Below are 22121 nucleotides of genomic sequence, written 5' to 3' on the forward strand. Positions count from 1 at the left end.
ATGCTTCTGTCATCTCACCAGACTTCATCACAACCGCCCAGATCTTTAAGATGATGTACGAGATGGGGTATACAGATGTTCTAACATCTATTGCCAAAGTCAAGAAATCATGTCTTCCATCTCAGTGGAATGGATTGCTTACCCTTTTAATTAAGGGTTTAGCGGAGCGATGTGGTGGTTCCGACACCACCAGCAAAGGATTTCTTACAATGATGTACGGGCTTTACAACGGCATCAATCTTGACTATGGGTCGATTCTCTGGTCTCAAGTGGTTCAGAGTCTCAACACTACCGCAAGGCACTCAGAAATTTCATGCGCCAGGTTTTGGACCCTCATCACCAGGAGAGCCATTGATTCTCTTGCAATCCCTGTCATGAAGGATGTTCTTGTGGCTTCCATTGCCACTTATCACACCAAGAAAATCATTCTCTCAGATCCAAGTAAGTTCCTCCACTATGGACTAATCCCTGAGTCCATGTACAGATGCGTAACGCCCCACAGCAAGATTATGGCGGACTACAGCTCCAGAACCCCCCTGCCTCCTAGGGTTCTTTCCGAGGAACAACGTGCAGCTCTTGAGGCTCTGGATCAGCCTGCTAACCGGGGCAAAAGAGTGAGCAAAAAGGAGAAGGCTGAGATGAAGGAACCAGCACCCCAAACGGAGAAAAAGAAAAGGTCCTCCAAACGCAAATCCAAGGCAGAGGAACCTTCTCAGCCCAGAACGAAAAAGGTCAAGAAGATGGCTAAAAGAGCCAAAGGATCTCCTTCTGAATCAAAACAGAATGCACCATCCGAAACAGAAGATGTTGATCCTCAACCCGAAACTGCACCCGTTTCGTCTCCACAAAACTCACCTACCCCACCAGCCGTTAATCCTAAACCCGAAACTACACCCGTTTCGTCTCCACAAAACTCACCTACCCCACCTAAATCTCCCCAAATTACCAAATCTCCTTCTCCTCCTACTTCCCCAAAATTTCCAACCCCAACCCAATCACCCAAACAGAACATCTCAAGTTCTGTTCCAACATTAATTCCCCAAACCTCAACCGAAACCACTATTCCCTTCACCGTTTCTCAACCTTCATCTTCTATCTCCCAACCTATTATCACAGAATCTATCACCATAACCACAACCCAAACACCAGTAACGGTCAACATATCTGATACGGGGGCTGCTTCTGTGGTTGAAACCCCGGTCATCAATCTTCAATCCTCCCCTTCTCCATCTTCCAACTCCGGTGCTACCCTAGGGGGTGATGATGAAGAATTTGATTCCATCTATTACAGCCCTTACCGGCTCCCTACCGACACCGATACAGATACCCCTGTGTCAAGTCAGCAACTTCAAGAGATTCACGCAAAACTCGACAGTCTGCTGGCTGACAGTAAAGCATATGGGGGTGCTGTGCTGAAGGCTTTTATCGAATCAGCCATCCAGACTTACACCGAAGCTTTGGATCGTTCTACTGACACCGTAGAGAATTCAGCGGCCTCATGCTCCAAAGCTACTAAGGAAGTTTCTGAGGTTGTTCATACCACTCAGATCTTTCTTGATTCTCTCAAGGCTCATGCTGACTCAAATGCTTCCAAATTTCAAGCGTCAGTAGACTCGTTCACAACCACACTTCAGGGAGAAACCAGGAAATTTGAGGCTCTGCGTGCTGACCTCAAAACTGAATCCACTTCACTTCTCAAATCTTTGGATTCACGTTTTGCCTCCTTGGCAGCCGAGAGCACCCTGAAGGAAGAAGTTATCAAGCACCAGGCAACTATTGACTTACAGAAGGTTCAACTGGCCCAGGCACAACAAGAAATCACTTTGCTTCAAACTCAACGGGCAGTTCTTCAAAGTTGCGCTGGTGACGTTAAAAATTTGTTAACCGGTGTTCTTGACTCCCATGATCCCTTCCTAACCCTCACTATTCGTCAGCATCTCCAGGCGAAACTCCTTCCGGCAATCACTATCCTAAGTGAAATGAAGGGTGTCTCGGAGAAGCCTGTTCTTCCGAGACAAGGGGGAGAGGAAGGTATGTCCAAAACAGAACCGAAGGGTAATGTAGCTTCGGGTTCTGGTAAACATGTCCAAGTTGAGAGCGAATCAGAATCAGATGAAACCATTACTGAAGCTCTTCAACGCAAGAAACGGGACAGAGAGCTTGATGAAACATTGAAAATAGCTCGTGAGGCAGAAGCCAGAGAAAGGAAAATCCGGGAGGATGAGGAGGCTATTCAAGCTAAAAAGACTCTGTTCCCAGATTGGGACAGAGACACACTCATCACTCAAGCAATTGAGTTTCCTTCTATTTATTGGTTGGAACCGATTGCATCTTTTGAGTGTGAAAATTCCAAAGACTCGCAGTTCGACATGCCCATTACGCGTAAAGCCTTCACTTTTCACTGCTTTGATGTCACTGCAAACGTCCCTCATCCGAACCCGAAGGTTGACAGGGAGCTTATCGATTTCTATCTGAAATTCGGTCAACCTCAGTACTTGACTTGGAGTGCCCAGAAAATTATTAGAGTCAAGGTACTGAAACCAACCCGGGCTGGGAAATTTGTAAACGTCAATTTCAAAATCAACAGAGGAACTGCCAACACCGAACATCTTATTTCTCTGGCAGATCTTCCCAGTCTGAACCCCCACGATTGGATCTTGCTATACAACATTCTTCTCTCCAACCAGAGAGAATATGAACCAATTCTTTCTCATCTTAAAAGAATGTTGGCTTCCTATGTCCATGAGCTAGCCACTATGGATCAGGAAATAGCAAAGGTGATGAACAAGAAACCGACTGTCAAGCCCACTTCCAAAACCGGAGATGTCCATAAAATGAAGTTGGGGCAGATTGATTCTTCCAATCTGACAGTTATGTTCACAAGGGGGGATAAGCACAAGTTTCTGTTTGCGTTGGTAGACAAGCATCTGTTCTCTACAGAGTGTCTGGAGCACATCATCAATATCATTCACCGATGCAAACAGAACACAACAGCAGATAAGAAGAACTTTACAGATATGCTTCGTTGGTATATTACCTTCAGGCATCATATTCTGGCTTTGATACCGAAAATTTTTCAAACGGTAAAGAAGCCATCTGCTTTGAAGACAGAGTGAAGATCTCGCCCCAAATTGACTCAAAGGGGGAGATTGTTGGGCTTAGAAGATTGCGTCTTTTGGGCTCGTTTGTTTATAATTCTTTGTATTACGGTTTGGGCCTGTCCAACCGTGTGTCTTTTATGCTTTGTATATAAGCTTATGCTTGCATGCATATTAGGTTAAGGTTTTAGAGATCTGAGAATACAATATTTTCCAGACGACTAAAGGTTTCTTTGATCATACTTGTAACCTTCCAATCCTCTACAGTTGATGTTCTTAATCGAGCTCTTTTGAGGATTTTGTTTTAATCATTCAACACGTTTGATTCATTCTTGTTCTATAATTTTACTGTGTTTATATCGTCATTGTTTTCATAACTTGTTCAAGATCTTATCGATCTTCATAGATTAAAAGAAACATTAATCTCAACAAAACAAAAAACCGAAACCGAAATAAAAAACCAACGGTTTGACATTTTCCAAAATAAAAAATCAAAATTTCCAATCTGATTTTGGTTTTACAAAAAAATAAATCATTCTCACTTATGTGAATTATGACCATTGGTTTGGCATGCGGAATTTGTGACATCCCATGAACACGTAGTTACAACATCGTCTGAACTCGTAATTCATAGTAAGGGGTTAGAGTATCATCGCATGAATACGTAGTTACAACATCGCCTGAACTCGTAATTCATCACATGCAGGTTATGGGCCTGTTGGTGTTTCCATTGGGTTGTCTAGAATAGTCCGTGGTCGCCACATATACTCTGGTAGATGACTACATCGCCACATTGTCAGTTAAGGTTATGGTATCTCCTTTCATCCTACATCACCTATTCATCATCATCTATTTACCTAATTATCATCACCTTTCTATCATCACCTATCTCTCATCATTTTATTTCATCACACACCAACTATTTCATCTACCCATGTTTCATCCGCAACATATTTGTAGATATAAAATAAATATACCGTTTAAATCTTTTAAAACATGTATAAAATCGTTCATCCAGCATAGACAATAAGTATTGAAATAATATGCACACATAGTACGTAATTTATATAAAATACTTTATCTCTATGTGTAAGATGAAAGTAACTATATATACCACAAAAATCCCATAAATGCTTCCTAACTTCAAACCCCAAGGTTTACTCTACTAAAGCTTCATATTCTCGGCTATCTAGACCTAGAAGGGTCCAGATTCCTAACTTTAAACCTCAAGGTTTACTCTACTAAAGCTTCATATTCTCGGCTCTCTGGACCTAGAAGGGTCCGGATCTATAACACAAACTTGCAAGAGGGGTTTGAGGCATTCAAAACCCCAAAGATGAAGTGATTCAAGCCCTAACCCCAAAATGGAATCTACACAATAGGGAAGGAAAGGGGTTCATTTTTGTACCTCAGAATGAAGCTCCTTGCTTGAATAACTCAGAACAATAACCTTCTTTGGTCCCTCTTGTTGGAACTCTTCTCCTTTCTTGCAAAATCACACCAAAAAGCTCAAGATAACTCTTCTTCTTACTCTACACACTGAAGCTCGCTAGGGTTCTCACTTATGGGAAAGGTAGTCGCAATTGAAGGCCATAAGTGCCTTTAAATATGGCTCGGACCAAAAGATTTAGGGTTTCTGCCAACAGCGCGGACTCGTCGAGTCGCCTCACCGACTCGTCGAGTCCATTCATTAATCTCTGAGTCATCAGTCGCGACCTTACTCGACGAGTTGAGGTGTCAACTCGTCGAGTCTCTCTTCTCAACTCAAAAGAAAATACTTAAATTATGATACTTGGAAATTCGGATGTTATATTTTGTTTTTTTATTTCATAGATTTCTTCATCAATAAATATTGTTACAATTAAAAAAAAATATTTGCTAAAACATAATACAATAGGAAGTTTGTTCACATTTAGCCATTGAAATTTTTAGAGGGAAACAAACTTTCGATTTTGTTCACATTTAGTCACTAAACTTTTTTTCGTTATCTATTTGTCACTAAACTATTGAAATTGTTTACATTTTATCCTTATGACTGGTAACAGCCGGTCATAAGGGTAAAATGTGAACAGTTTCAATAGTTGAATGACAAATAGATAACGAAAAAAAATTAGTGACTAAATGTGAAAAAAAATCGAAAATTCGTTACCCCTTCAAATCATTATGCCTTTTGTCTTTTAATCACAATGTGTCTCATCGTCGGTCCTTACCAACTCCAAAATATATTGACCAATCTCTTCCCTTAACATTAATTTGTGGCCTTTCCTTTTAGCTGTCGTCGTTACTCGATCATCACAAACAATATGTCGTCTTCATCTTCCTACAAACAGTTTGCTCACTTACGAATCCCACTTGAAGAGAGTCTCCGGCACCACCAATTTTTCTGATGCAAATCTCATTAGAGAAAGTGCATTCGGAAAGGCTTACAAAGGACACCTCTTTCGGTCGGAACAACAGATTGATATTGTTGCAGAAAGGTTAGATCGTAAGCATGGATACGGAGACGTCGAGTTCTGGAAGGAGATTTCGATGCTTTCTAGTCTCAAGCATGAAAACCTGGTATCTGTTATTGGGTTCTGTGAAGAGAAAGATGAGAAGATCATCATATACAAGGATAAGGTCAACGGAAGTCTCGACAAACTTCTTAGAGACCCGACCCTCACATGGATGCGGAGATTGCAGATATGTGTTGGTGTTGCGCACGCTTTGAGTTACATTCATTATGATAAGCGACGCGATTTTAGCGTCATACATCGTGATATCAGGAGCTCAAAGATCTTACTAAATGACCACTGGGAAGCGAAGTTATCTGGTTTTGAACTTTCCATCAGTCAGAAAGCAGCTCGAAGAAACCGACTTTGCCTTATTGATGTTCGTCGCATGCGTGGGTATTGTGACCCAACGTATGTCAAGAGTGGAAGTGTGACCCACAAGTCGGATATGTATTACTTTGGTGTATTGTTATTTGAAGTATTGTTCGGAAAGAACGCAGTGATGGTTAACGAGGTTAATAGGTTGCTAGACCCGTTGGCGATATCTCATTATGAAGGTGGAAGATTAGATGATATGATCGATCCGGTTCTATGGAAACAGATGGATCCACAATCATTCAAGATCTTTTCAGAAATAGCATATTACTGCTTGAAGAAACAACGATCACAGCGTCCAAACATAGATCAGATTGTTATGAAACTTGAGAAAGCATTGGAGTCTCAACAGAAACATGAAAATCCTGTAAGACCAATCCATTTATTTCCATTTCTCATTCAATTTTCGATCATAATATATAGCCAATGTATTTATTAATTTATTTTCCATTGTTGCAATTGGAATTAAAGGCTTACTCGACGGTTGAAGGCATAGCCTCCAAAACCTTGAAGGTAAATATTCATGATTTCTTTTGGTTTGAGGTGTGGTGATCGAGGTTAGATAAACTACAACTAATTTATATGGATCGGTTCTAAAAAAAAGATTTTTTTTTACGAACTCTTTAATGATCTAATGGTGCAATTTTTCAAGAGTGATTTACTTTGAATATCCTATGTTTCAATTCAATTCAGTATACAGCTTTGAACGACCGTTCAATCCATTAACAATAACATATTTAACATAAATCATATATATATATATATATATATATATATATATATATATATATATATATAAAGGAAAAGTGAATATACCCTTAAGATATGTAAGCTTATGTATCCAAATTCATTAATATGTTGTTTTGTTTGATATATTTATTATAATATTTTTCAACTTCAATCTTTAACTTAATTTACTTTTAAGATTATTAAAATTTCATTATTATTTTCCTCTTACATCACATTTTTTTGACGAACATCAATTAAACTATATATATTATAGTTGAAAATGAAAATTATGTAAAAGAAAAATAAATATGAAATTTATAAAAATCTTTGAATAAAATCAAGTTAGAAGTTGAATTATAACAACATTAAACAATTACAATGTATATATATGATACAAAACAACGTAGTATAGTGAGTTTAAGTACTTAAGCTTATATATATACTGTTAAGGGTATATATATATATATATATATATATATATATATATATATATATATATATATATATATATATATATATTCTGCCAATTTAAAATACTTTTATGTTGATATTTGAAAATATGGCAATTGGACAACTTGGACAATTGAAAGGGTTTACTTGCTGTATTTATTATTTCATTGGACACTATTTTAATAATATTTTTAAATATAAAAATAAAAAGCGAAAAAGTGTCAAACATATCGAGAGGTATCACTGTCTGTAGTGCTCAATAATACAAGGGAGCACGTTTATCTAGGTCTTTTATTATTTTATTATTATTTTTAAACGGGTTTGTAATTTATTTTTATTTGGATAAAACATTGTATTAGAAAACTTATAATAAAACTTATAATAAAGAATATCATAAAAGTATTGTAAGAAATTATAAAAAAAAAATCTTAAAAAATTTATAAAATAAATTTTTTATATTTAAACATTTTTTTTGTACAAATTTGACTATTTTATTTGTTAAATATGTTTACATATTAATATTTACACGTGAGATAGCATGCGATAATGATAATGGTTAAATATATACAAAAAATTTATCTAAATATGACCGATAAGATAATTGAGTGAGGTTATTTTCCCCTTTTGCTCCAAAAGCGGCTATTATTGTGCATAAAATTTGACGTCGTATTTGGGGATGATCATTGTCCAACACCAAATTAAATTTCCTTTTCATTATGTGGTAATATTAAATTCACTAGAACTGCTTTAAGATTATCACATATAATAATGAAATTGATTTTTTTAATATAATATTATTGAAATAATTTTTTATTGTAAAATTATAGTTAGTTGTTGGAGTGAAAACTTTATTTTATGTTAAAAAGCCACTATTTTAGTGTTTTTTAGTGTTTTATGGTTGCATTGGCTTTTAAAAAAATAATAATTAAGATTTATTATTTATATTATTAAATATTATCGATATTATTGAATATTAGACAAAATTAAATAAATGGTCTATATAGTTTACCAAAAGTTATAAATTCGGTCCCTACTAATTTTTTTTTGACATAAATGGTCCTTGTGGTTTGCAAAATTTACATGGTTTGCTAAACTAACATGGAAGGTCCTTTTTATTCACGTCGTCTATTTTCAGCTGTTAAGGCCTAGCATGTGAGGGTAATTTGGTTTTTCAGGTATAACAGGGACTAGATTCGTGACATTTGATAAACCACAAGAACCATTTTTGTAATTTGTCTTAAAAGACAAGTCACCACACCAATGATATTTCCAAAATATGGTAGTGTTACCACGACCCATTACCCTCTCAAAAAGATTTTAAAGAGAAACTCCAAGATCTTGGACTTTCTTATTTATTTTTAAGATGTTTAACCATAGTCCACAAATGTTTTTTAGCAATAGGATTTCCATCCACTATAAGAAGGTTAGGGATAACTTTAACATATTTACACCAAAGATTGGTGTTACTAGTTTTTAACTTCCACCGCCACTTCACAAGCAGTGATAAATTAAGAGAGTTCAAATTCCACGGCACACAATTTTTTTTCATTATTTCAACCCCAAATAAAATACCTTCTAATACTATCAAGAAAAATAATAACTTTTTACGGGGTCTAAATAAGAAAAAATAATATAAAGGAAAGCTAAAAGACCGAATTCACAAGAGTAAGTTTTCCCCCAAAAAAGAAGTTCCTAGCAAGACGAACAAACTCTTAATCTACCATACAAACTCTATAAAGTTTACTCTTATGAATATCTACCTTCAATCCAGAAGAAAGAAACACCTAAGAAGCCCTTTTAGATTTATAAAATTTAGCTTGGATCACTCCTCCATGAATAAGACGTCATCGGTATAAATCAAGTGAAATAAAGTCGGGTTATCATTAGGAAGAGAGACACCATAAAATTGAAGATCAGTTGTCTCCAGAACAACATGAAGTCCTTTCATTGTGATAATGAATAAAAAAGATGAAAGCGGTTCGACTTGCCTCACTCCTCTATTACTATCAACTTTCTTATTATTAACATTGCCCCACTCCACTTCTCATTGTCAACGTGTCTTATTACTATCTTACATATTCTTGTTTTACCCTTCCATATAATCGATTTTTCTTATACCTTTCATAAGACTCTTTTGGTTGATATTACCCAAAATCTTAGCAAAGTTCTTTGTCGATTTCATATATCCTTATGTCATAAGATTCTTTTGGTTGATATTTCCCAAAAACTTAGCAGAGTTCTTCGTCGATTTCATATATCCTTATGTGTCGAACACCTGCTAATAGTACTTCCATAAAAGTTATATGCATATTGCTTTTGTAGGTTTTCTCTAGCAACACCACATATGTGTTGAACACCCCCTAAGACTACACACTTCAACATGTCAAAATCTACCAACTAATTTATCTTCTTGCATACCCGTGAAGTTGATGACTCTAAGATTTTAACTTTAGATTTGAGCATTGGTGATGCCTCACGTGTACCAACCACCTCCATTGATCTGATTATATATTATTTAGCTACTGAATCAAGACAAGGAGCTCGACATCCACTTGATCACACAACTTTCTCATGTTTCCTTGGAGCATCTCTTGCATACCATGTATCTCTCAAAGTAATGTTAGGATTAATGATCAATAAATCACACAAACACATAATTAAAAATATGGGGAAAAAACAAAAACAGAAAAGCATTCGTCAAACACAAACACAAGAGTGATCGACTAATCCACGACGAACTAGAGAGATTTTATTAATAACCGCCAAACACAATTTTTATATAGGCTTACATTTGTACATAGGTGACCAATAATAACAACTTGTTGACCAAAAATAACTTGTGTGCCATAAAATTGCTTGTGGAATTGATCCATAAAGCCATTACATAACCAATTGGTCGTGCAATGCAACCTATACCACAACTTTTGGATTATGACATCGAAATGAAATACCAACTACCCTTGAGAGTTTTATTCCTAGGGAGCTATCCATGGTCCATGTAGGGTGTGGTTCTTATGCTTAGGTGGTGTTTTTTGGAAGCCCTTATTGAGTTATATTGTTTACAGGTTGTTAGACCATTTTGCTAAAGATTGTTTTTTCAAAAGATCAAGACATAAAAAGGTATGTATGTCCTATTCTTGTAGAAGAAATGGAAAAAGTCTTCAGAATCCCATAACCTTCTAAGTCTAAGAAAACCAATTTTATTTTTCACGCTTTATTCTTCGACGATTTTCTTCCACCTCCACCACCACCTCTACTGCCCCCCCCCCCTCTGTCGCTACTGCCACATCCACCATCACCTCCAATACCACCACTAGGCATGCAAATTGGTCTGAAACCGAACTAGAACCGAAAAAATAGAAACCGAATAAGCTGTAAACTAAGAACCAAAAAATGGACCAAATATCACTAATCAATTTCATTTCAGTACCAGTTCAGGTTAGTTCTTTAAAAACTGTATTATTTAATGAGATGTTTGAACCAGAATCGATCCGAACCGGACCGAAAACGAAAACCAAAAATTAAATAAGTCGTAAACTAAGAATCGAAAACAGGACCGAATACCACCAACCAACTGGTTCGGTTGTGGTTCAAGTTTTTGGTTAAAAAGTTCATCCCTAACCACCACTACTACCTTTATTATCGCCACCTATGCTACCTCCTATACTACCATTTTCGTACCTCCTCCATATCACCACCACCACATCTATCACCACCTCATTTGCCACCACCGTGTTCTCCATCGCAGTTGCTACCACTGTCACCACAACCATCACCATCTTTACCACCACCACCACTGCCTTGTACTATCATCTACAAATCAGTATGGTTTATGTGTACATGTATATATGGTTTGTTTGTTTTATCATCTATGATAAATCTTGTTTACTTTTATTTATGAAACATGAAAACTAGAAAAAAAAAAACAAATTTTTTTTCTTTTTCAAGCCGTAAACATTTACTCCATGTTCTTTTATAAATGTGGTTTGATGACTAAAAACATTTACCTATTAAAAAAACAAAAAGCATATTTTGTCTGTAGTAGCAATTAGCAACAATGAGGCCAACGATTTGACTAGTCTCTACAACTCCACAATCTCCCACTTTGAGGTTGATCAACAAATTTGTTGTCATCGAAACTCAAACTCTAATAACCTTCTCTCTCTCTCTCTCTCTCTCTCTCTCTCTCTCTCTCTCTCTCTCTCTCTCTCTCTCCAATGTATTTGCTTTAAGTATCTAAAAGGCCAGATAGTACCTTGGTAAACATGTCTATTAGATTTTTTCTACCAAATATCTTCTTCAAGTTGATAGTAGCATCCTTATCATTTCTCTTCAAGTTCGGGGTGCAATCACTTATCAATCCTCTGATAAAGTGGTATTACATCTAGATATGTTTTCTTAAGTTGTGATACGATGGATTATTCTCGAGGTGAACATCACCTTTGGATCTGTTTTCTTATCATTAGTCCAAACTTACTTGTTGAAACTCACAAAAGTAAAATTCCACCAAGCTAGACATTTGTGGATTTTATCCATATCCCTCCCAATATTCAATGTAGATCCTTGAATTTTTTTTCCGTAAAATGCTCATCAAAGTCTCTACTTTGGTAAACCATTTTGTCCCTAATATCCAATGTAGATCCTTGAATTTTTTTACTCGAAACGCCCATCGAAGTCTCCACTTTGGTGAACCATTTTGTCTAATGTTCCCTACAACCCCGTTAGACTTTCCCTAATTCTTGTTTGCTTTTAGTACGTCTCTTCTCATCATTGGTTCTCCTCATCCACTACAACACCATTACCACCATTAGCTTTTTCCTACTTGCTTTATTCCTTCACTTTGATATGCTTTGCTACCACTTGTCACAAACTTGATCCTTCAAGATCTTCATGTGAAATTTAGTCACACAAAAGTCGATCAATCATGGATCACAAGCACTAAACATATGGAAGAGTTTTATGTAGTTGAATGCTTAAATTGCCTTTAATACCTTATAGGAACTTGTACTTGAATACATGGTGTGTTACAAATGAAAAGGAGAAAATTATTTGTACTCAATACTTCCCAAAAAAACAAAAAAGAAACTAAAAACTAAATAGGCATGCTTCTTAAAGGTGACCATCCAACATCCTTCAAAAATATTTATGATAATCTCTACCAGTAGACATGTGTAAATAAGATGTGTCTCCATTATAAACTACGTAAGTATTTCATATGTTTTTTTTTAATATTATTTCCTTCCGGTTAACCAAAACACATGACAACTTTACTTCATTGAGATTTTAAATCTTTCAAATTCCAATTTATATAAAACAGCAAAGAGCCATATGTCTAACTAAGTGGTTAAGAATTGCAACCTTAGGTGGCGACCTAGACTTTAGAGAGTGGTGCGGTATGAGACCTTGAGAAAAATAATTTATTTATTTGTTCAAATGTGTTGGTATTTTTTGTTCTATCCTGAATAAATTCACTTTATGTATTAAGTGAGAGTGTGGTGTCACACTATATTTTGCCATTTAGTAGATGGGTTGCCATAGACATTTGCATTTTTTTTTTTTTGATTTATTAGTAGGACAAATGGGAAAAAATATTGAATTTTGATTTTCTCTATCTTCGGCAAGGATTCGTTGAGTCCATGGGGTGGTGATTGCGGTTACCACCTCATCTTGTTGAGGACCTTGTCAAGGCCCGATGCCACCCCTTCAAGCCTTAGGGCATCCACAATGCATTGAACTTTATAGAGTTCAATAGATTGCCACATCATCATTCAACAATCCATACAATTTTATTATATTTTTTTCTACAATACTTTGAACTCTATAAAGTTCAATAGAATATTACAAAATGTAATTTATAGTAAATATTTAAGAATTAAAACCTTCTTTTTTCCCATTGAAGAGTTCAATGGCCATTGAAGAGTTCAATGGCCATTGAACTCCAAATTTATTGAATGCCAAGATGGTATCTCATAATGGTTGAATTTCATCCATTAAATGACATATAGACTTGCCACCTCATTCAATTCTTTCATTAAAGTCACCATTTTGGATGTTCTTAAAGGCAATAAGAAAGTACCAACGATATAAATTTTTCAACCTAAGTCTCATCGTTTTTGACTAATTTAACGAAGTTTTGTAGGGGAAAAATGTGGAACACTTACGCATCCCACTAAGTGATATAGTGTCGGCCACCAAGAATTTTTCTAAAACATACTTCATTGGTTCAGGCACGTATGGTGATGTATACAAAGCGGAGCTTGACCATTTTGATGACAAGTATTTCCTTCCACTACAAGAGAAGCAAAAAAGCGAACTTCCCAAAAAGCGTAGCATTGTAGCTGTAAAACGGATATTGGTTAGAGAAGACAAGCAAGGAGAACAAGGGTTCCTCGCTGAAATTGAAATGCTTTCAAGTTGTAAGCATCCCAACATAGTCTCTCTTCTTGGCTTTTGTGAGGAAGGTCCTCATATGATACTTGTTTATGAGCATGCTGCTAACGGAAGCCTTGATGATTATTTGGAAGGTAGTGGTAAATTGGCTAATCTTAGTTGGATGCAACGTATAAAGATCTGCATTGATATTGCACGCGGGTTGCATTACCTTCATACAAAGATAGAGGATGAACGAAGGATAATACACCGTGACATAAAAAGTGGTAACATTTTATTAGGTGAGAATTGGGTGGCAAAGATTGCTGATTTTGGGCTCTCCAAATTCCACCCGAAGAGTCAACAAACGAACACTCTCTATACAGAACATATTGCAGGCACAAAAGTATATTTGGATCCAGAATATGATAACACAGGTAAGTTGAAAAACGAAACAGACATTTACTCATTCGGAGTTGTTTTATTTGAGGTCCTGTCTGGAAGGTTTGCAAATGATCTGATTTACATCAAGGAAGATAGCAACGGGATTGCACCTGTCGCACGAAGACGCTTCAATGAGGGCACAATAAAGGAAATTGTTGATCCTCGATTACTTGAAGAAACGCATGAAAGTGTTTTCACCCTAAATAAAGGACCTGATCAGGATTCCCTTGACGCATTTTCAAAAATTGCATATCAGTGTGTTGCAGAAACTCAAGCTGGGCGCCCCACAGCGGAAGTCATCATCAAGAAACTTGAGGAAGCATTATCTTTTCAAGTAAGTATAAACCTCTTTTTAATTAGGATTTACCTTCATCTTGCACAATGTAAGTATATGTTCATAATTATATTTAATCCAATGCCTGGTAGTAAGCGATAGCACACACATTGTCCAGTATATTCTATCATTAACAAAAGATTTAGAATATTTTTCAATATTTTATAAAGTATATAAATAACCTTTTACATATGTTGAAAAAAAATATATAAATGTTAAAAGCTTCAGAAAAAAAGTTAAAATCTTTTCTTGTATATATATGGGGTCTGGGGGCATCCTAATTAAATAATGTCTGTTGTATATATAATTAGTATATAATAATTGGTGCTTTTTTCAATTGCAAAATATCTCATTATTGCAACATGTACGTACTTCGATGCAACAACCATTTTAGAGTATATACAGAAAGTGGTTGACATGAACTTGTTCGGGACACGGGACTGACTGTATAGCAGAAGTTTCAACAAAAATTTCAGTAATTTATTTGTGAATAATTGAGCTGATCGAGTGTTTTAATTAACGGTTCACAGGAAAACATCAAGGACAACCTCAAACTTTCACTAGAAGGTTTAATATCGATCACGGAAAACTTCAGCAGTAAGAACGAGATTGGTAAAGGAGGATTTGGTAAGGTGTACAAAGGAGAAGTTGCATATGCTGATGGACGCAATACCATTGCCGCAAAGCGGTTGGATAAGAGTTTAGGTCAAGGAGAATATGAATTTCTGATGGAGCTTGAAATTCTTTCCGAGTATAAACACGAGAATATCATTGGTCTTGTAGGTTATTGCAACGAAATGGATGAAAATATCATTGTTTATGAGTACGCATCTAGAGGAAGTCTTGACAAACACTTGAGCAACAATGGTCTTACATGGAGGAAACGGCTTGAGATATGCATTGATATTGCAAGTGGCTTGGATTTCCTTCATGGAGGTGCGGTGACACAAGAGGTAGTGATACATAGAGACATCAAAAGTAATAACATTCTACTAAATGATGATTGGAAAGCAAAAATTGCTGATTTTGGGCTTTCTTTAATAAGTCCAATAAATAAGGATATGGACTATGTGATTACTAATCCTTGTGGCACAATCGGCTATATTGACCCATTATATTTGAAATCCGGTTTCTTAACGAGAGGGTCTGATATATACTCGTTGGGTGTGGTGTTATTTGAGATCTTGTGTGGTAGACTCGTGTGTGAAATCATCAATGGCAAACTTCAAATTCCAACCAATTTGTTTAAACGCCACTATGAAGAAGGAAACCTCGATGAGATGGTTTTTGAAGGTATAAAGAAACAAGCTGTGCCCAAATCGTTGACCACATTTCAAGCGATTGCCTACCAATGCTTACATGATGAAAGTAAAAATCGACCAACAACAAGTGAGGTCCTATTACAACTCAAAAGAGCATTGGAGTTCCAAGTAAGTTTTCAGAGTCTTAAAAAATTTCGTCATTTCAACTAACATTATTCAAATATGCAATTAAAAAGGCATCAAGAAATAACTAAACACAAATTTTATACGATCTTGAACAAGTATTACACTATCATTTTTCTTGAATAATAACGATACAAAATTACTTATTAAATAAATAAGGCATACGATTTTTTAAGAACCATTTTGGATAAGTGTGTGGTGTAATCTTTTACATTGTTTAGCTAATATACAGGAGGATTAATCTTCTACATTGTTTGACTAATATACAGGAGGATTATGAAATATGGGCACCCAAATTGCCTAATGATTATGAACAAACATTTAAAATGTCAAACTTTCCTGAGATCCACTCCATTGAAAAGAAAAAGGACCTCTACGACATGCTCTGCAAAGGAATACTCCTTCAAGAAGGCAAAATGGTAAGTAGCTCGCATATCCAAGTCGTTTTATATTCTTACTTCTCTTAATTCCTTGCATCTTTTTCTCTTCAGTACTTTGAAAGCCAATTGACTTCTTGCGCTTTGTTAGTTTTAATTTGTAATTTGCACTCTTTTTCTATAATACATTAAACATATATATATCTTGAATTACCTCCAACTTTAGAGCGTAAGTACCCTTGTTCATGATCCATCACCACTGCTTCCATGACTCGCTAATAATCTATGCACTTATGACTTACCAAAATTAGTTTTCATCAACTTATGCTATTTATCATTTTTCGTCTAAATGGATACTTTTCTTACCAAAGTATCTTGAGATATATAATAATTATTATTGTGAAGGATAGTACAAAATCATACATGTATTTACACATAATAGAAATTGGTTTGATTTGTTTTGTTTTATACAACAGTTGTTTTCACTGGGCGATAATGGAGAACGAAATGGAATGATATCAGCAAGAAAGTTTCTATACAAACGTCGGTCAGGTTCACATAAGTGGCGATCTGTTCCAGAATCAAGGTTCCACTCTCTTTTTATGGATATGTGCATATCTATTCGTGCATGTGTGAACATGCACCCTTGATATATGTATCTATTGCTATATTTTGAAAGATAAATTTGCTTTTCCTATTCTGTATATATGACAAGTGTTTATTAAACTAACAAATTAGTTGATAGCCTATTTGGTGTCATTTCTTTGCCAATTAGTCGGTACTCACCTACCAAGTTATCAAACCAGAGAATAATGTACATATACGATCAATTATTAATTTAGTATGCATATTACATGCACTATGAGCAAAAGTGTGCAAGTTATTCTGCTTAAAGATGAAGTATAATTAAATATGGCTATTTGACAACTTTGTTAATAATTACAGTGTCTACTAGACACATAATACAATGAGACTATTTAACAAAATCTAGGTAAAGAAAAAAGAGAATTGAAGAAAAAAGAAGAACCAATATTATTAGTAATCTAAATGTTTATTGATACATTAAATGTGTATGTGGGGCAAGGATGTTGTGACTAATTCAAACTTTGGTATCTTATGACATGTGTGCAGGTTTGATAAAGTAGCAAAGATGTTAGATCTATCGAATCTAAATATCCAAGTAAAGATAAAACCTCAATTTTTATCTCTGGGTGTCAACTATGGTGTTTATCTAGTTTTTAAATTTTGCGAATCAAGAAAATCTGTGGCAAATCGGATGTACGTGAACCTAAAGTACAAAATGGGGAGGGAAACCTTACATACATATTTTGCAACACGGAGAGAAGATGGGTGGATGATGATTGAATTGCATCGATTCTTAAATCATGAGAAAGATGATGACTTTGAGTTTCTACTAGAGAGCTTTTCGCGATGCTACTGTGAAAGCCATGACATCTATATTCAAGGCATCGAGTTTCGGGCCATTGATAATGCAAGTTTGAGAATAATTATTTGGTTCCCATTCTAGTTTATATATATATATATATATATATATATATATATATATATATATATATATATATATATATATATATATATATATATATATATATATATATATATATATATATATATATATATATATATATATATATTTGACTATGCATACCGCATCTTCATGTTCTATGTTACACTTTTACAGCACAGTGTCTTACAATTTAATTTATACAGGTCAAACATGAAGAAATCAAGAAATTGAAGGAAGTCCAACAACTCTCGATCATTATTATTCCTTTGTATAATTTGTATATTACATGTTCTATATACATCCAATAACAGTAGGATCACCGTAAAGTCGAGGATGCACAATTACCACGCTACAAGTAAAAGTAGAATCAAAGTACACCATACAAATAAATATGGCATACCATTCAATATATTTCATTCGGTCGTTTCATCAAACACTTAATATGCATGTAAAAATAAATTTGTTCAAGAAAAAAATAAGAAATAAACTCAAATGGAGTTTTGGTCTGTTGGAAACCAATGGACAACAACTATGATGAAAGAAAGCAATACATACATGTTGGTTGGTATCCTGTTCAGATTTGTTATGCACATCTTAACGACACTGCTGTTGGGTTTTCTATTGGGTTTTTTAGCCCATGAGGAAAGCCCACTTATTTAGCCCAAGTATATATGTGGGATATACCCTAATTTCACTAACACACAAAAGGTTTTCAGCCACCAAGAGAGTTAGGTGTTGTTTGTTTTTTGGAAAACACCTCTTCAAACCTCTTATTGTTGCGTGGCGCAGCACACGCATAACACTTTTCATCTCGCAGCTGTTTGTTTTTTAGAAGTCTTCAGAGTCAAAAACCTCTGCGCGTGCTTTGTTTGACTCAGCACTTGTACTGCCTCTTCCAAACTCTTCCAGCTTTTTTTTTTCTTACTAAATTTTTTATTATATGTTGTTGAAATTTTATTTTATTTTATTTTATTTCGTTTTTTTTTTGTTTATTCTTGTTGAATTTTTTTTGTTTTTTTTATATTAAATAATGATAATTTTTGATGAGATATCATTATTTTTTTACTAAATATCTTTATTTTTTTGTTAAAATATCATTATTTTTTACTGAATTATCATTAATTCTTGCCGAAATGTTATACATTATTAAATTTTCCGTATTAAAAATCTATTTTTGATTTATAAAATTAGTTTATTTTAATTTTTTAATATTTGCAGCAATATTCAGATGTTAAAAAAACAAACATGCTTCTTATTATAGTATGCAGACGTTTGGTCTACCTCTTCTACTGCAGAGGGTTGCAGAGGTGGTCCGCAGACTTCATGAATTTTTGCTTCAGAAAATCAAACGGCACCTTAGAGAGAGTAAGAAGCAAAAGAAGGTTTTTCTTAATTCATGTTTTTGAAGATATACATTCATTGTTTGGTAATTTCCCGGAGATCCAACGGTCCGTTTCCTTTGATTTTTGGACAACAGCTTCCTAACACCTAGGCCTTCAGATCCAACGGTTGAATTTCCGAGATCAGCTCCAGAGACTCGGGAATCGTCGCCTCTGTTTGCTGCTGGAAATCAAGAACGTTTTTGGTGATATTCTTCTTTGTCTTTGCTTATTTGATTCCATATGCTTGATGTGATTTAGTTCCAAGTATATGATGATTATTGATTGTATGCCTCTAGTACATCTAGAGAAGATTTTTGTATTGCTCAAATATTGGTGATAATGGATTTGAAGCGGCTCTAGTAGTCCCGTGGTTTTACTCTCCTTTCTAGAGAGGTTTCCACGCTAAAATTCCAGTGTCGTTATTAGTTGATTACTTATAGTTTTGGGTTGATTATATTGATCATATAACTTGCATTGGGGTTGTTTTGTTGCAAGTAAAAATATCCTATTTGTTTGCATCCTAAAAGGTTCATTCAAGACGGAAATAGTTTAGTCAAACGAAGTATTATTCCGCATTATTGTTTACTGTTATGGCTGCGTTTTTCCCATCAGATTGGTATCAGAGTGTGGTTCTTGTTATTAGGTTACTTGTTTGAACAATGGGAGCTAATACAAATAGGATTGTAAATTTGAATGGTTCTAATTATCAAGTTTGGAGAGGCAAGATGGAAGACCTTCTTTATGTGAAGGATTATTACATGCCTGTGTTTGATACTAAAAAACCCGATGATAAAACAGATGCAGAGTGGAATATTTTGCATAGAAAAGTTTGTGGGTATATTCGACAATGGGTTGATGATAATGTTTTGAACCATATTAGTGCGGAAACTCATGCTCGTACTTTGTGGAACAAGCTTGAGCAGTTGTATGCTCAGAAGACCGGGAACAATAAATTGTTCCTGATTAAATAGTTGATTGGCTTGAAGTACCATGATGGAAATCCTATTAGTGATCATTTGAATTCTTTCCAGGGAATTATTAATCAGCTTGCAGGAATGGGTATCAAGTTTGAAGATGAGTTACAAGGTTTATGGCTCCTTGGCACTTTACCAGATTCTTGGGAAATTTTTAGGACATCCTTATCCAACTCTACACCAGATGGTATTATCACCATGGAATTGGCTAAAGGAGGTGTTTTAAATGAAGAGATGAGAAGAAAGTCACAAGGTTCCTCTTCACATTCAGATGTCTTGATCACAGAAAGTAGGGGGAGAATTCAAAGTAGAGGTCCGAATAACAAAGGGAAGCATCGCAGTAAATCTAAAGGAAAGTTTGCTGACTATGAGTGCAATCATTGTGGTAGAAAAGGGCACACAATACAATTCTGCAGACAATTGAAAAGGGAGAACAAGAAGGCAAATTACAACAATCAAAAGAACAACCACAAGAAAGATGATGGTGGTAATGATACTGCTGAAGTTAACACTGCCACCAAAGAGTTCTTTATTTGTTGTGATTATGATTTGGTCAATCTTACACATGATGATTCGGGTTGGGTTGTTGACAGTGGTGCTACTTGTCATGTGACATCACAAAGAGATTTTTACAAATCTTACACTCCTGGTGATTTTAGGAATGTTAAGATGGGTAATAATGGGTTATCAAAGATTGTTAGAGTCGGAGATATTTGTTTGAAGTTTGAGACTAGGATGGAGTTGGTTTTAAACAATGTAAAACATGTTCCAGATATTAGACTTAGTTTGATCTCTGTTGGCTTACTTGATGATGACGGTTACCATAGTACCTTTGGTGGTGGCATTTGGAAACTCACTCGTGGTTCTTTGATTGTGGCAAGAGGTGAAAGAAGCTCAAAGTTATACATGACACACCCGAAGATCTCCAAAGAATCGATCCATGCATCGATACATTGTGACATGACTGATTTGTGGCATAAGAGACTTGGTCACATGAGTGAAAAGGGGATGTCTTTGTTGTTGAAGAAAAATGTGTTGACAGGTGTGCATGATGTGAATTTGAAGAGATGTTCTCATTGTCTGGCATGTAAGCAAAATAGAGTTTCCTTTAAGAGTTATCCTCCTTCCAGGAAGGAGAATATACTTGATCTGGTACATTCCGATGTATGTGGTCCCATGAAGACTAGGACTTTTGGGGGTTGCTTGTATTTTATCACATTCATCGATGACTATTCAAGGAAGGTATGGGTTTATACTTTGAAGACTAAAGATCAAGTATTGGATATGTTTAAGCAGTTTCATGCCTTGGTTGAGAGACAAACTGGGAAGAAATTGAAGTGTGTCCGGACAGATAATGGCGGTGAATACATTGGTCCTTTTGATTCTTATTGTAGAGAGCAAGGTATTCGGCACCAAAAGACTCCTCCAAAGACACCATAGTTGAACGGTTGAATAGAACATTGGGTGAAAGAGTTAGATGTTTGCTTTCACATGAAGGATTACCTGATTCTTTTTGGGGAGAAGCTTTGAATACAGCGGTACATGTTATTAATCGTACTCCCTGTGTTCCTTTGTCTTTTGATGTTCCTGACAGGGTTTGGAGTGGAAAATATGTTTCGTATCGTCATTTACAAGTCTTTGGATGCAAGGCTTTTGTGCGTATTCCCAAAGATGAAAGATTAAAGCTTGAAGTGAAGACCAAGCCGTGTATATTCCTTGGTTATGGCCAAGATGAATTCGGTTACAGGTTATATGATCCAGTACTGAAGAAACTCGTAAGGAGTCGTGATGTTGTATTTTTTGAAGATCAGAGTTTAAAAGATATTGAGAAGACAAAGATAGTTCCTCAATATACTTATGATCGTGTTGATTTGGATCCTGTTCCCCCTCAACATTTTGAGCAAATTAATGAAGATGTTCAGAATGATGAACAACATGGTACTAATGATAATGATGTTCCAGAGCAGTCAGAGTTGGATGAGGATCTTCATCCAGAGTTACCGGTACCTGATATACCACCATTTGTCCCACTTAGGTGGTCTAAGAGAGATCGTCATCCTTCCATCCGTTATTCTGCTGATGAGTATGTTTTAGTCACTGATGGAGGAGAACATGATTGTTATG

At 35.5% G+C, this 22121-nt stretch overlaps 1 protein-coding gene across 1 annotated transcript; it reads left to right on the forward strand.

Moving 5' to 3' along the window:
* Positions 1-5342: 5342 nt before the first annotated feature.
* LOC145032499 (uncharacterized) lies at positions 5343-18075 on the forward strand. The gene is made up of 8 exons (XM_078981328.1): positions 5343-6332; positions 6437-6478; positions 13284-14291; positions 14822-15721; positions 16006-16155; positions 16590-16699; positions 17245-17605; positions 17845-18075. Exons 1-8 carry the CDS (start codon positions 5628-5630, stop codon positions 17947-17949), a joined length of 3381 nt encoding a protein of 1126 aa, XP_078837454.1. The 5' UTR covers positions 5343-5627; the 3' UTR covers positions 17950-18075.
* Positions 18076-22121: the final 4046 nt, after the last annotated feature.

This window comes from Lactuca saligna, chromosome 1, assembly GCF_052625555.1.
Source record: "Lactuca saligna cultivar CGN05327 chromosome 1, ASM5262555v1, whole genome shotgun sequence".
Classification (NCBI taxonomy): Eukaryota; Viridiplantae; Streptophyta; class Magnoliopsida; order Asterales; family Asteraceae; genus Lactuca; species Lactuca saligna.